This window comes from Durio zibethinus, chromosome 7, assembly GCF_047325235.1.
Source record: "Durio zibethinus cultivar Kanyao isolate XHJ-2024 chromosome 7, ASM4732523v1, whole genome shotgun sequence".
NCBI classification, from domain to species: domain Eukaryota; kingdom Viridiplantae; phylum Streptophyta; class Magnoliopsida; order Malvales; family Malvaceae; genus Durio; species Durio zibethinus.
In genome coordinates, this window is record NC_143168.1 from 16,056,209 (window position 1) to 16,072,486 (window position 16,278).

Genomic DNA, 16,278 nt, shown 5'->3' on the forward strand with positions numbered 1-16,278 from the left:
TCTAGTTTGTAAGCTCACGTAAAATTTGTTATTTAAGTGTCAGAAACTATTCTTTCAAAACAAAAATCACAGTTTATACTTCCTAAAGAATTGGCTTTCTCCAGAAAATGTGACAAAAATTCCCATTCTAAGGGATGAAGCAATATGATTATCCAGACAACAATTGCATATCTAGAGCTAATTCGATATAATAATCTTTTTACCATTCTAGCTTTGCTTCTATTAGTAGAGTGCAAATTCTTCATGTCAATTCTCTGTTCACTTACACCAGCTTCTTCTCTGAATTTGCAGCAGCCACACGTTGGCGCTTCCTCCAAGCTGGGATTTTACCAGGGAAAACCCATCTTAACAATCTCTCCCACGCATAGCAGCCCAGAAACATTAGTAGAGCCCACAGCAATAGCTTATCCCTTAATCCCATAGGTAAAGGAACCAACTTCAACCAATCATTCAAGTCCCTAAATAGATCAGAAGTTATAACTACAAAGAAACCAACAGCAGCTACAAGTGCGTACAAAAATGGTTTGTTTTCAGGGATGCTCTGGTTGAAAGGATGACCCATGTAGTTCACTGCAAACGTTGCTACCTGAAGCATCATGCTCACCATGTATGAAACTGTGTTCACTAGATTAGGGTGAAACTCAGAGTCTGGCTCAATGCATTCCTCAGGCATGTGTTTCTCAGCCTCTTTCACAGAAGAAATTAAGAAAAACAGGTGGATTGCAAACTGTCCCATGAGAGAAAGGAAGACGTAGGAGCAGAAAATATTGGGGTGGGGCCGTGCGGCTGAAAGAGTGGGTAGTGGGCGAGCATGTGAGATAAACAGGAAAAAAGCAGCTGTAAATACACCACTGATTGTAGCCTGGATATCACCTAGCTTGACACCATCCAAGTACATCACACTTAAAACATAAGCTGTAGCAAGACAGTTAAGGCCAAGTATCTTGAACATTTGAAGGGTAGTCACAAGGGTGCTGCGTCCTTGACGAATTATGTCAGTGGTTGGGGCAACTGATGCATGCTTTGCTGTAAACGGCGATGCCATCGAGGCATCCCCCAGTTTGACAATAGGAGCTGAGCGACCATCACCCTCCTCGTTCAGCTCATCCATCAGCTTCTTCAGTTTCTGCCGATGCATCTCTGCAGCATTAAGATGTCGGTTATTGGTTGCATGGTTGCTAGACTCTGATCTTGTGGCAACTTTTCCTTTTGAAGAGGAATCCACATTAAGACTCCCAGTTTTGCCCGTTGCTTCTACATTAGGCTTAGATTTCTTCGACTTCAATGACTTCGTGCCATCATCTTTAGATATTCCTGGTAAGGAGCTTTCACTTTTAGTAGGAAGCACTGCATTCAATAGGGCAACACCTACATGGGCCTGAAAAAAGGTAGGGTGTTACATGTCCATACTTCTCAGCTATCTTAGATTCCAGGAACAATTAGTTTCTCTTCCATTAATCTTAAACCAACTTAAAAGTAATTAAATATGTAATTGAAAAAATATAATAAGCAATTCATATTAACTACTGTGTGCACAAAAAATTTCTATCACAAAACACCGTTTGATGTTACTTTTCCTAATGCATAAATTTATTATTAAATTTAGTCAAATGTGTAGACAAAATTAATCCATATTCATGTAAAAAATAAAAAACAAATAGTAGAAGACAATTTTTATTATATGTGCAAAAATTTAATTCATATTTGTGTACAAATTTGAAAACAAAGAGCAGAAGGGATTCACAATAAAAAGGACAAATACAAAATGGAAATATGACAAAGGAGAGAAAAAAAAAATTTACATTTTGTTTGATTTGAGGAAATGTTTTTTTTTTTTTAAAATTTTCATTTTATGGAAAACAATTTTTGTTTTCTATTTTTTTGTTTACTAAAAAAATTGGTGAATGAAAATAAAAGTTATTTTCTAAAAATAAAAAATAAAAAATATGTTTGATATACTACACAATTTTTTTAAAAAAAAGAAAGATTAAAGAAATAAATAAAATATTCAATAATATTATCTCTCATTTCAAACTTAATTTTATTTAGTACTTTTATAAACTATTGTAAAAGAAACTTGAGTTGAAAGAGACAAAACATATTATAAATAATTCAAGATGCCAAATATTTCTAAAGACAAAAAGTGAATGGAAATAATTATTATTAATGGCTTCTAATTATAAATATATAATACATATTTGTTAATTAAAAACTTCAAAAAGTATTCAAATCTAGGTCAACTTATTAACTTGCAAAACATAAGCAAAAAAGTAATAAACATCTCTTATTTTCATAATTGAAAACAACTTTTTTTTTCATATTTGAACTTATTTTCATTTTATTTCTAAAAACTTAGGTAGTGTTTGTTTTCAAAAAATAAAGTCATTTTCTGTTTTCATTTTCTTAGAAAATGAAAAACATGAGTAAAAACGTGTTTGGTAATTGAAAATGAAAATAAATTTTTAAAAAACAAAAATTAAAATACGTTGAAATATGAAAATAAAAAAATATATATGTTTTCAATTATGGAAACAAGGGATGTACATTATTTTTTTTCTTATATTTTGCAAATTATCATATTTGAACACTTTTTAATGTCATTACTTAATAAATATATATTATATTTATAATTAGATGACATTAATAATAATATTATTGAATATTTCATTTATTTTCTTATTTTTGTATTTTTAGAAAATAATTTTTATTTTCTCTTACTAAATACATTTTTTAGAAAAAATAAAAAATAAAAACTACTTTCTAGAAAATAAAAATAAAAAATAAAAACAAAAAACATTTTCTCAAACCTAACGGAGCCTTAGTTTTTAATTTTACTTGCCAAACACATTCATTCCTGTTTTTCATTTTTCAAGAAAATGAAAACAAAAAAGCCTCTATTTTCTAAAACCAAACACTACCTTAGTATTCTATTCATGAATTCTTCTAACCAGATGATTGTAAACATTGTAGTTCTTAGCCATTGTAGTTCTTAACCTAGACAATGCCCATAAACAAAAGGGAAAGATTTTGGAACTTGGATTTCAATTTCATCAGAACGACAAAGAAAAAGATACAGATCCATCTCATAGCCAAAGCAATTACAGCTGACCAAATGTAATCCTACAAAGCATTTGGACAGCTCATGGAGCAGATCCTATCAACTACTTAAGGCTCAGTTGAGTTGACCTTTATTGGAGATCTGTTTTCTTCTTCATCATGGGGTTAATCATATATTGACAACTAATGGCAGCACAAGAGACAAATACAAATATATAGCCTTGATACATAATACTAAATTGGGATGCCAAAATAAGCGTACAGACCTAGAAAGCCTTAAACATAATGGCTGCACAATAAACAAATGAAAACATATAGCCTTGATACATGTAGCTAAAATGAGATGCCAAAATGAGAATACAAAACTAAAAATCCTTAAACAAAATATTACCTGCTTAAGAGCTCCAACATCATTGGTACCATCACCACACATTAAAGTCATCCTTCCCACTGTCTTGAAAGTGGTCATGATTAGTTCTTTCTGCTCCGGAGCAACTCTAGCAAAAACCTACAATGACATTGTGGTGCCAATAACTTAGATAAAGTGATGCAGAAAAGTGATGCAGAAAACCAATAACAAATGGATGGTAGAGTTGCAACCTTAACAAAAGGAATGACTCGTAAAACAGCAGAAGTCTGTTGTAACATTTCCATGCAGTCACCTCCAATACAGAGATCATGAGTTTCAGTTAGAGCTTCAACCTCTTTTTCACTGAATATCAGGTAAAATCCTTTTGTCAGTCCAGTTAAGCAGAAGAATGAGGGGTAGGGGTGGCACCAAATCAGAGGATCAATATGACTAATTCCGCTAAAAAAGGTATGATCAAACAAACCTAGATATACTGGCCAAAATAAACCTTTATATATAAGGAAAAGCAAGATTTATGCTCAGCGAGTTTATCGGAATTAGATGTAAGAAACCCAGTAAAAGCCTAGAAGGAAATTAGATGTAAAATAATAGAGTTGAGGGTAACCAGAGAAACATAACCTGTAGCGAATCCTCTCTGTCTCATCTGGTGATACCCACTCGTATCCTTCACTATTCTTCACTGGAGCAAGAATCAATGCTGGTTTTGATACAATATGAACTTGGCCAGCAACATGGCAAGCTGTCAAAGCTTGATCACCAGTTATCATCACCTAAAATTATGAAAATCAATTTTCAGAAAAACACAAAGTTGCTTCTCAAATCTAAGACTTTCCCAATTAGAGAAGGAAGGTGAGATGAGAATGCATGAAGAGCACATGAAACCTTGGAGGTATTTTCCACATAAAACAAACCCTAAAAACCTTGCTCACAGCTCCATAAAGTAACACATGATTTATGGGAAAGAACAAATGGAGGATGGAAAATGGGAAGGGTATGGTAGAAAATGAAGTAATATGAAGACCATTCTCCCTAGGGCCCCAACATCTAATCCACCCAAGTGCCAAGTTCTGGTGATTATAAGAGGAAACGATAAGTGAGTCAAGTTCTGCAATCTGGTACAATTACCTTTCTAAGGTATGCATACATACATATATACATGTATTCATCAATGATTTCATTATTAAGGCACATAAGTAGTAGAAATTAATGCTTTTTCCTTGAATACAAATGCAATTTCATTATTAAGGTACTTAAGTAGTAGAAATTAATGCTTTTTCCTTGTAATATAAATGCAATTTCATACAAATTGTATATTATGGTAAAAGAGATTTATATGTGGAGAAAGGCATTACTGATATGAACCAATAAGGATATAATAAAGATTTCAACTTCTTTCCTATCAAATTTATCCTACCAAGCAAGAAAAGAGAAATATTTTCCCTTTCCATCCATTGTTCTATTTATCCAACCAAATACACCAGCTGACTTTTCCTTTTCTCAGTTTTTATCTAGGCAAATTTCAATCATCCCTAACATCTAATACTTAAAAAGTCAGAGATGGTTGACATCCCAAATTAAATAAGGCAGCTTACACAGTTTAGCACTTGGAGGGGGAAGGTTTCCATGTGTCCAAAAATCCATAACATGTTTGAGTTCCAGTAAACACTTCTTTACAAACTTTCAAACCTCAAGCCAAAAATATAATAAGCAAGTAACTTTACTGTTGCATATATGTAGGTACAAATGAACTTGTGCAGGCAAAAAAAGTTTCACAAATCCAATTGCAAGGTGACTGAAATGATTGCAATAAAAGAAATTTCAAGATTTACAATTTTTAAAATCAATATCATTTTTCTTTACCATTTTTTTAATAGTGGAAGAATACCACAACATTTAGGGAGATGTCCAGAAGATTATGCCACTTACCAAATCTTGTGAAGAATTCTTTAATTCAGATAAAATAGCGGAAGAGTCTGCTCTAATAGGACAGTTAAATACCTGAAATTTAAGTTTTGAGAACTAAGTGGTAACAAATGTAAGTAGTATAAAAATATTGATCTAAACATCTTTACTAGGCAAATATGTCCAGCACAAGAACCAAAAAAAAGAAAAAAATGCAGTTAACTGTACAACGATGAAAGAATTCATTGCTTAATGCTTACTGCAAAACCAGCAAATGTGAGGCCACACTCTACAGTCTCTCTCTCCATGCTTCTAGCTTCACTAACCTGCAGAAGACACGATGCAAATTAAAAGACATGACAACTACTTAAGAACTTGAGATGAGAAGGTTGTACAAATTTACAGGTAAAAGAAAGAAGTTAAAAATGCAAGTGTTTGTGCATTGTCATGCAATCGAACTAATTTATTTTTTTACTAATATATTGATAAGCTTTGCTCTTTTCTACTTCTGGTTTTTATCCTAAGGAAGAGGGCATCTAAAGACTTTTGATTATCAAGGTCTCTTGTCTAGATTTAAGATATCTAAAGTCCTCAGGTGTAAAATGAGAGAACTGATCCCAAGTAAAAAGTAGATCGAACTTAATTATCTTTTCTAGGGATATACAAAAAATTAGAGGGAACCAAATCCTGAACCCAGAAATGCGATATAGGATCTTGCTGCCAAGAAAATGTAATGCAGGAACCAAATGCTGAACCCAGATTGAATTAGGGAATATGGTCATTGACCCAAAAAACTATGGTAATACCACATCAGGCACCATATTCTTACTCAATCCCCTCTTAAGAAAAGACTATTAAAACAAAAGTTGCTTTTTCCTTCACATTATATTAAACCAAAAGTTGCACTGAATGTTTGAATTGGGGGGTTGTTCCTCTATTGTTGTCAATTCCCTGTTTTATGCTTTGAGTTTTCAAAATTTTTGTTTTCATTTTGTTTTAATTTGTGACAAGAAGAAACATACTTTGCTAATTAAAACATGTCACAAAATTCTGAACCATAGTGAGTCCATGGCCAAGTAATAGAAGTGGTTAGAGTATAAGGTCTTGATTTCTACATCCCATAAGGAGTGATCATTTGGCCGTTTAAGTTACAAAAACTGAATTACCAAAACCGAATTAAGAATGTTATTATTTTTCATAACCTATCACCAAACCAAAATTCTTTGAAACCAAACCTTAACCGACAGAAATACTATGTTAATTTGGTCATGGTTTCGATATAACTGAATTATATTGAAGTTCTCATTCTAGCATTAAGCAAATAAAATAAGTTAACGAAGTTCACAATTTCAATAAATTCTAACAAATTGATACTAGGTAAATAAAACTGACAAACTCGAACAAATTGATATTATGTAAATAGATTAAGCAACTTGTTTAAGGTAAAATATCGGGTCTTTCGGCTTTTCAAATGATCAATTTACCCAAACACTGAAATAACCTAAAATTTATTCCGAATACTGACCAAAATAATTTCAATAGCCAGCCAAATTATTTTAGTTCAGTTGGTTAATTAGTTAAAACTGAATTAAACATGATGATAACAGTCAAATCTCTTTCTTTTTTTTTTTTACCAAAAAAGAGGTAATGTTTGTGCAAAGGTACTGTTCACCATTGCATGAAATGTTTTGGAAATGTTGGGAACAAGAAATTCTGGTTACCAACCATTTCAGTTTTTTCTTTTTTAAACAAATGGATGTTAGATTCATTGAAGTTTTCAAAAAAAAGTGAACAAAAACAGAGAACAAAAAACAACAGAATTACCAAATGGAGCCCAAAGTGTCACCCAGCAATCAGTTATTAACTAATTGAAACAACATTGCTAGCAACATTTAGAGATTAACAGCTATTGCACATCTTCTAATGAAAGGAGACAGAGAAACAAAAAAAATGCATTTTATTTTGTTTGAGAAAAGGAAAAAGGCAGGAAGGGAGGGGTTGGGGTGTTGAATATTAAATCCGTAGAGCACTTACTGTCATATCTGGAAGAGACTTGTAAGCAAGGGCCAGCACACGTGACCCTTGACGTGTATATTTCTTGTAGGTTTCAACATATGCTGGAGGCAAATCAAAGAGTCTATCTTGGATAGTCTCAGGTGCACCCTGCAAGCATAAGTTCAAAGTAATGAGAAAATTTATTAAATATTTTCTTCTTTCTAAATAGCTATGACACATGGCATAGATCAACTAATACAAGCTAGCAATGCATTCTGGAAGATCCACTTATTACCTATTAACGAGTTGGCACATCGAAAAGAGAGGAGGAATATAGTTTTAACTTTTAATGTACATAACAAATGTCAACCCTAAGATGGGTAATAATGCTTCAAATATTCCTAAGCCAAAAAATACTTGTGACAGGTGAGATGCTTCCCGTTTGACATACAAATGTTTAAGTTAGTTTTATTGCATTATGGAAATTTTATTAATAAATAACCTCTAAGGAAACCCATAACAACTAAAATTCAGCTCCATGAACAGAATCTAGATAGCCTGCAAATAATCTAATAGCAAAATAATAGATATATACAAAGAGCAAACAAAAAAAGACTAGCAAACAGACCTTGACAAAGGCGAAAAACTCCTCCTGGACACGAACAACAACTGCCATTCTTTTTAAGTGGGATGCAAAATGGTGCCTCTGCACAATCTGCACAGCATTGCCACTTCCCCTGAAGTTCATAAGATATAAGAAATTAGTGCGTGAAACCACAACTTCATAAAGAAAGGAGCTTCTAAAATAATGAGTGATGAAAATCACAAAAGTGTTGGAAGAATAGCATATGTACATATAATGTGTGAAATATAAACAAACATGCAGTATACCATAATTGCAACCTGACGACCGGTTAGATAAAAATTAAACACTAAAAAATTAGATAGGTAAAACAGAACTACTAAAATTTGTCAATCCTGACTTCAAAACAGATTCAATCCATCTAATCAGATGCTCTCCTGTAGGAATCCACTGCCCATTATCAGCTATTATATATAAATTTCAGTGACACTTATGGTAACCTTCTCAAATTAAACTTATATTTGTGTTTCCTGTTCAGTCACAAAATATCAAACAGCATTTATATGTTGAATTATTTGGTTTAATTTTTCATATTTTAGCTTGGAAAAGAGCAGGTCTGAATCCAAGGTTTTCTTGTCTATCAGATGCCTTCTTTTTCTTATCCTGAACTTTCCTTCTAGCTTATGATCTGTTTCTTCTCTACAGTTCTTTTTTATCACCTCTGTTCAACTTCCTGCCCATATTTACTTCACCATTAAGGATTTGTTGTAATTTAAAAAACACTTTACCGGCACTCTATTTAAACATGTTAGCCCAAAAAGTCTCAAACACATCAATTAATTCAATGCATTACCTTATATTCAGAGATTTTCCCTAATTATTAATTACCAATAACAAGCCAATTTTTTAACCAAATTGATGGTCAATTTAGCAGGAACAACCTTTTCTCTTTTCTAGGAACAAGAAATCCAATTACTGTCCATTAGAGTTCCCGTAGTTCAAAGAGCATGTATTTTTGTGGCTGAATAAGATGGGTGTCAGTTCAATCAACACAAAGTATATGTAAACAGCATCTTCACAGCCATAACAAACAAGAAAGAAGTGTTAGGCTTACTTTAGAAGTTTAGGAATTTTCAAGGATGAAATATTGTCTTTCCGTTCTCATCATTTCTCAGGAATCTCTTTCTTACTTTTACCTTTTTCTTCCCCTAGAAAGGGCAATACACTACTTAAACTAGCGTGAAGTACAAAGATAATCAGGAATGCATAAAAAAGCACCAGAAATTAGAAGCCAGCTCAAAATAAAATAGCAGAAATGAATTGCAAACATATGAATTAGTAATCAAAGCAAATATGACCAATGGGCATTGAAAATTACTTTTTTGGAATAGCCTTCTCATCAGATTTATAACTCCAATCAATTCCTTTAAGTGCAGCCTTCTCAAGAGGATCACCAACCTACAAGCATTTGCAGAATAAAAGTAAATTACAGGAGTAAGATATACATAACTTAAACCAAAAAAACTAAAAGTATATAATTGACAACATACAGAGAATGCAACACAATATCACCATACCAGGCTCTCAAAGACAAATTTAATACGCTCAAGCTCAAGAGCAGAATATATCAAGACCAGGAATCTCGATGAATTACATAGTTCCATAAAACATAAAGCTAAATGTAGATGTGGAGGTTTATTTTGCCCTAAAATTTTAAAAGCCACAAATTTCATAGATATACTGGTCCTTCTAAATGTTTAAAAAGTATTAGATAGGTGGCATTTTAAATTCCAGTTAGCATTTGGCAAACTAAATAGATCTCTTTGTAACAATGGATAATACCAACCCACAAATTAAATGAGAGGGAAATACAAAACATTCCACAAGAAATACTAGTTTCTCATAACTTCCAACCATTTTCTATAAAACTACTTATCATCAGATAGAAAAGAAAAAATAGCATTCCAAACAGTAATTATAAGAAGGCAAAATCAAAAGACAGGAATTATATGTTTTGCTTATCCAACTAGCATACCAGCTTGTTGTCTACAAACACCAAGGCATGACAAGAAGCCAGAATCTCAACTGTGCGGGGAGAAACTTTAGTCATATCAGATTCTAAGTCTGAACTGTCACTTAACCCAACAACTCCAGAGAACTCCTGGAAAAAGCAAAGAAAAATGAAATCATTAAATGAAAATAAAAACATTATAGAAAATCATTTCTTGCCTTAGTAGTAGCATACCATATCATCTGATGTCAGTGTTCCAGTTTTATCGAAACAACATATGTCAACCTGTGGAAGGAAACAGCCGGAAACACTGAATTCAATATGATGCAGAACAGCATGAAGGTATTGTAATGTGACAATTACCCCAGAATCCAGGCCAAAACAAAGAACTGGAAAAGTACGAGAAAAGAAAATATAACCCACAACCATGGATGCTAAAGCTACAAACTATCTTCTCTAACTTTTTCATGCCAAATTGCTAGGCCTTTAGCCCAGAAAAAGAATAGGCCACACAAACCTTTCCAGCAAATGGGATTCGAAAAGGCTCTGTACAAAATATTCCACGCCGAGCAAGGGCAATCAAAGATGTATTAACAGCTATTGATAATTCCATTGGTAGCTCTGGAGGAATCACAGAAGTAATAATAAGAGAACAACTTAGGAAGAGCTTGTACTTGCTTCTTGTAGGATCTTCCAGCCCCTACATGTAAAAATTACATCATTATCATATACCTAGCCATAAAATGTAAGCTAATATAGTGTCGAATACCTCAATAAGAATTAAGTTACCTTTTTAAGTACATAACCAGCAGCAATTATTGCAAACACAACAAGAAATAAGATGAAGAGGCCACTTTCCCAGCTGTTAGCAGTAACCTACAACACATAATTGAAAATGAAACTACTGAAAATCAAAATAAGAGATGAATATAGATAAACTAAAATCTTAAAGGGTACTTGAGTAAGGATCGACAAGAAATTACCCTCTCCGTAGAAAACAAAATTGTCCTCATAAGTTTCCCTTGACTTGTTTCAAATCCAGTGCGCAGAACGACAGCCAAGCAGCCACCATCTGGAGTTTTCAGAGGGAAGCTCTGGCTCCATTTAGAAATATAGAAATGTAAATAAAAGGAATAAGCATATCAGAGGTGTAAATAACTGAATCTTGGTATAGCCTACCTTATCAGCAGTGTGCTGCAATATTTTAGTCCCACCAAACAAAATATGATTTTTATCACGCTTGGCAGATAGCTTCTCCTCAATTCCCATGCCCGTTATAGAAACCTAAAAAAATAGTTTCACCTCATGTAAACTGTTCAGATGTGACTCAACAAGGTTTTGTTCTGGTCCAGCTTCTATGAGGGAATTAATTTGAAAAACAACCCCAGATGAAGTGCAACAGATATACACACCAATTGGTCTAAACTACAATTTAAAGGCATACGGAAAGAATTTAAAGGCAACAGCAGAAGTGAGCACAGACAATACAAAACTTTCAAGTCAAATATAAAAGATAATTATACTAACCATAAAAGAGAAATATAGTTTGTTTTACTACAGAAAGTTTACATCCCAATATCCCAAAATTGAGCTTCCACAACAAAGTTTCATACAGGTAAACATCAAATAGCAGATACCTAAGAAGAGATCATTGTTGCTTACTAAAATAGGGAACAAGAAAGGTATTAAGAAGAAGAGATCACCTTCCATTGGGGAGTAGACTCGCCTGTGAGAATGGCTTCATTCACAATAGCACTTCCAGCTAGTATAAGCATGTCCGCAGGTACAGACTTATCTTCTCCATTTTGACCAGTCGACCGACCAATGGAGACAACATCCCCAGGCAATAGATCAGTGCCAGAAAGTTTCACCCACCTGCAACTCCCAAAGATTGAAAGATAAATCTACAACTCTGAAACAGCTTAAAACATATACGCAAAAAAATGAAGCAAAACACACACAAGCCCTATACAAAGCAATATAGTTGATGTTTAGAGAAACATACTTCCCACAACGATGCACCATTAAAGTCTGGCTGTCCACTCTAACACGTCTTAACTCACTTAAAGTCTTCAACCGACTTTTTGCCATTGTTGACTCAAACATAAACAGCATGAATAAGGTGAACAAACTGTAATACCAATACTCATCCAGACACCAAAGACCAACACAGAAGACCTATGCACAGATAAGATAAAAATGTTAAAGGAAAAAAATCTTGGTCGTCAAGAAAAAGAAAAACCGTCAAAATATGAAAGACATTTGAATGAGTAACAACAAGAAAACCTGAAATACAAAAAAGGGCTCCATGCAATGCTCTTTTATTAATTTCTGAAAAGTAGGTTGTGGATATTCAAATCTGCATGATGGAAAAACATCCACGTGAAGTTTGAAATAGTCATACTATTATAAAAAAATTAAAACAATAACCCAAATTGTCATAGTCTACAAATGTAGCTCACAAGTCACAACTGATATGAGTAGAAAAATCAGAATTTGAAATTGAAAGGAGGAAAGTATCATGCTTTGTAAATATCGGAAAGCATCAAAATAAAATTACAACAAAGAAAGAATAAATAGGTGTAGTGGAAGAAGACACAAACAGCATCTGAAATCACCAAACTACCAAATAATTAGCTTTTTCAATCAATATGTTGTTTTAACTGGAATATTTATTGTTCAGTTTCATAAAAACTGAAAGTATAAAAAAAGAATGACATTCTAATGTAGGATAATTTGTTTTTCTTTTCATGAGTTACGTATATTATTTTTCAAGAAGAATAATGTTCTAATGTAAGACAACACTGCCATCTTAATGAAGGTTTTAATTCTTTGTTTTTTCTTCTGATAGCAAAATATAACAAGACAAAAAAAAAATTGTCCAAATTCCAAAATCCCAATTAGCACTTACCAATTGCTAGAAATTAGTGAAACAACACCACCTTGTATATTAAATTTATCAAGAATTAACCATATTTAATAAGCTCTACTTCATCCAACTAAAACACTTGTTTACAACAACATTATCACATGAGAGCAAGAAAATATTGATACCCCATATAAGTCAATGGCAAAACTATTAATCCAGGGGCAAGTGCACTAAGCTACAATCAAAAGGTTACTTCAATAGTCATGTATCTATTGTTTACAACAACATTGTCACATGAGAACAAATAAATATTGACATTCCATATAATTCAATAGTAAAACCATTAGTCCATTGCTAAGTGCATTAGGCTACAATCAAAAGGTTACTTTCAATAGTCATATGCATCTAGAGCAAGTCAAATCAAAACAATTTGAAAGGCCAAAGTGAAAATTATTATAATACCAACATACACATTCCGTCCCCATTTTTCAGTTGCAGCAAGAACTTTAGCCTCAGAGCCATGGCCAGAACATTTTAGGTAATAGCCAAATGTTTCCTTGGTAGGGTATGGAAGCTTGCAAAAGCTCTCCCCCTCCTTAGAATAGATGAAGCACTGCTTCCTGAAATCAAAGTAGATCTCTTCCGCATCTGTTGCTGATGAAGAACTTGCTACCTATGCAATTAAAGCAAGAAAACAAAATAAGAACCAAAAGGGGAGGGGAAGCGGGGTAAAAGTAGGGGCACTAGAAGCAAAATATGAATTGCAAAATTTATATGAAATGAGAGAGAGTTGAAAGGAGATGAAGGACCTTAGATCCCAATAAGGGGGAAATGAACAGGGGCAAGTGGAGAGGCAAAAATAAATCACACAGCTTATACAAACAAAATTACCAGGAGGGAGAAAGAGAACCACTCTACAACAATTGGAAGAGATTAGATGGAATCTCCCTCCCTCTATCTCTGTTTGTACGTCTGTGTATACTTGACCCAAGTGAATGCAATCAAGAGTATCCATTATTGGGGAGGGAGTGCATCTTCAAGAACACAACTCTTTGATCTACCATTCTAATATTTCTCCCTCTATAGGCTTCCCAACCTAACTAGGAAAGGAAACATCAAATACACTAGATCTCAAGTTTCCAGCATTTGCTTCTCAATTATACTGCATGTTAACAACACCCAAACAATCTACACCTTAGGGACATTCAAACAATACTTCAATAATGCTGCAAGAGTCACTAGCTTGACTCAAAGAGCACCCACAAAGAACACATTGCTGAAAAGGATATTCACATATTATCCATAATGATATATTATCATGAATTGAAGCATAATATCATTAGTTACAACTCAAATTGAACATATTTCGGTAAAACAAAGGAACAAACTAACAAACAACAATTATCAGTGCAAGGAAACTTAAGCCTACAGCTACACTATTTTTTTAGACGATGTGGCATAGAACTAAAATCATGCATTTGGTTCTGCAAAAAGGGAAACCACATAATATTATTACTATTAATAATATGAATACAATTCATTTCTTCATCAAAATGCACAATTTTGCTTTTCTACTTTCAGAACAAAAAAAAAGTAAAATAAACAATACCTTCAATTATCAAAAAAAAAAAAAAAAAAGGAAACAAAAGAGAGAGAAACTTGCCTGTTTGCGAAAATGAAGTGGCACTACCTCTTTTGAACCGGAAAACTTCGCCGGAGTAATTTTGCAGGCATCAGCAACATGAATATCATTAACCTACGCACACCATTATATTTCAAAATTAAAAATAAATAAATCAATCAATCACTACTAAACTTGTAACAGATCAAAATTGCAAAAGAATGTCTAGCACCTTACTATACTGAACAAGGCACTTGAAATCGACGGACCAAGCAGTGAAAAGCAAGACCAATATATGAGTAACAACAACGCCGCCAAAGACGATGGCTGCATCAACGAAATCTATGCTAGGAACTACGATAGTTAACCAAAGGAGATAGAGAATTGCGAAAGGCCAAACATCTAATCTCCATGTTTTGTGTTTCTTTTTAAGCAAATCGACCTTGTCCACTACTTTTCCACCTACATGGAACCTCGACATCTCAAATCCACCGCCCTGTTTGGTTTCTGAGAAAGTCGCGCAAGAAAAGAAGAAAAGAAACAAAAGCTTAGGAAATGAAGAAAATTGATCGATCTGGAAGTCGTTCAAGTAATTATAAATCCAAAAAATCGAAAATCGATAGAGTGAGGAGATTGTAAAGATACCTGAGAAGAAGAGATCTGAAACCCTAAATCAAACAACTTGAAGTTGAAAAAGAGAGGGTGGACAAGGGAAAGAGAGAGTTCTGCTTTGAAACATATATATAAAGTTAGTTGGAATCCTAGCCAAGCCAAAGCCACGTCGTCTAGCTTTTCAAATTCAAAACCGGCAACTTACAATTATAAGTAGCCTTACTTCATTTAAAATTAAAATAAAATATTTAAATTTGAGAAGAAAAGGACAAAAGATGTTTCCGTAAACCTTTTGAGTCGGGATACCGCCATGTACCAACCCACCAACCTCCCAATAAAAAATTAAAAAAAATTAAAAAAAACAACTGATTGCTTCCATGTGAAAACAACTTTTATTTATTAATTATATATTATATTAATAAATTTATTATTTAAAATTTTAATTTAAAAGATTCATTTAATAAATATTATATTTATATATAATAAAAATATAATTTATAATTAAAAATAATATTCATTCTCCCATCTACATTTATATATAATAAAAAAATATGTGATTGTATAACTTAAAGTCAATCTCCCAAGCTTGTAATTATATTTTAATTTCTTTAGATTATGATTTTTTTCTAAAAAAAAATAACATTTTATTTACAATTATTTTTATTATAATTTTACAATTATATAATTACTACAAAACATTACATAAATTTCCACCATATTATAAAAATATTTTCATATATTATTTTCGTAAATCATAGATAATTTAATTCATGATTATGCATGATTGATAATTATAAATGATAAGTTTGTTTAGAATAATTTAAAATTCTTTTATAATTTTATTGAAAACATATTTTATGAGTAATTGATTAAGTAGAAGTAATAAATTTTTATTATAATTTTTAAATGAAAAATAATTAATAGGCATATATTTTTGTTGAGATCTTGTTTTAAATACTATAAGCTTTTTATTCCAATCCCCTTTACAAAATTTAATTAAAAAATTATTTATTATAAGTTATTTTGAAGAATATAATTTAAGAGTAAAATGATTTTTTTTATTTTTGTAAAATAGGTGTGCTTTAATATTGTATTAATATTTTTTCTATTATTTGATTCATTTGTTTTTTACATTTTAAGTGAGGTATTGTTTGATAAATTAAAAAACTGAGAATTAAATTTATAGTTTGAAAATTTTTTAGTACAAAATTTATGATAGTTTGTGACGTTCTTTAATTTTTTTAAGATTCTATTTGTT

General features: G+C 32.4%; 1 protein-coding gene across 7 annotated transcripts; it reads right to left on the bottom strand.

The window, feature by feature from the left end:
- LOC111276830 (putative manganese-transporting ATPase PDR2) lies at window positions 1-15,116 on the bottom strand. 7 transcript variants are annotated; one of them, XM_022862715.2, is made up of 22 exons: window positions 15,054-15,116; window positions 14,641-14,915; window positions 14,451-14,543; window positions 13,258-13,460; window positions 12,205-12,277; window positions 11,924-12,096; window positions 11,622-11,793; window positions 11,098-11,202; window positions 10,902-11,012; window positions 10,708-10,794; window positions 10,436-10,618; window positions 10,153-10,203; window positions 9,943-10,068; window positions 9,286-9,365; window positions 7,953-8,061; window positions 7,364-7,492; window positions 5,590-5,655; window positions 5,354-5,425; window positions 4,046-4,197; window positions 3,658-3,769; window positions 3,449-3,565; window positions 1-1,378 (listed from the first exon to the last, which is right to left on the bottom strand). In XM_022862715.2, exons 2-22 carry the CDS (start codon window positions 14,887-14,889, stop codon window positions 263-265), a joined length of 3,579 nt encoding a protein of 1,192 aa, XP_022718450.1. In that variant the 5' UTR covers window positions 14,890-14,915; window positions 15,054-15,116; the 3' UTR covers window positions 1-262. The 7 variants fall into 7 exon arrangements, with proteins under 7 accessions (XP_022718450.1, XP_022718453.1, XP_022718455.1 ...); XM_022862718.2 differs by having other exon boundaries at window positions 13,254-13,460; XM_022862720.2 differs by having other exon boundaries at window positions 13,250-13,460.
- Window positions 15,117-16,278: the final 1,162 nt, after the last annotated feature.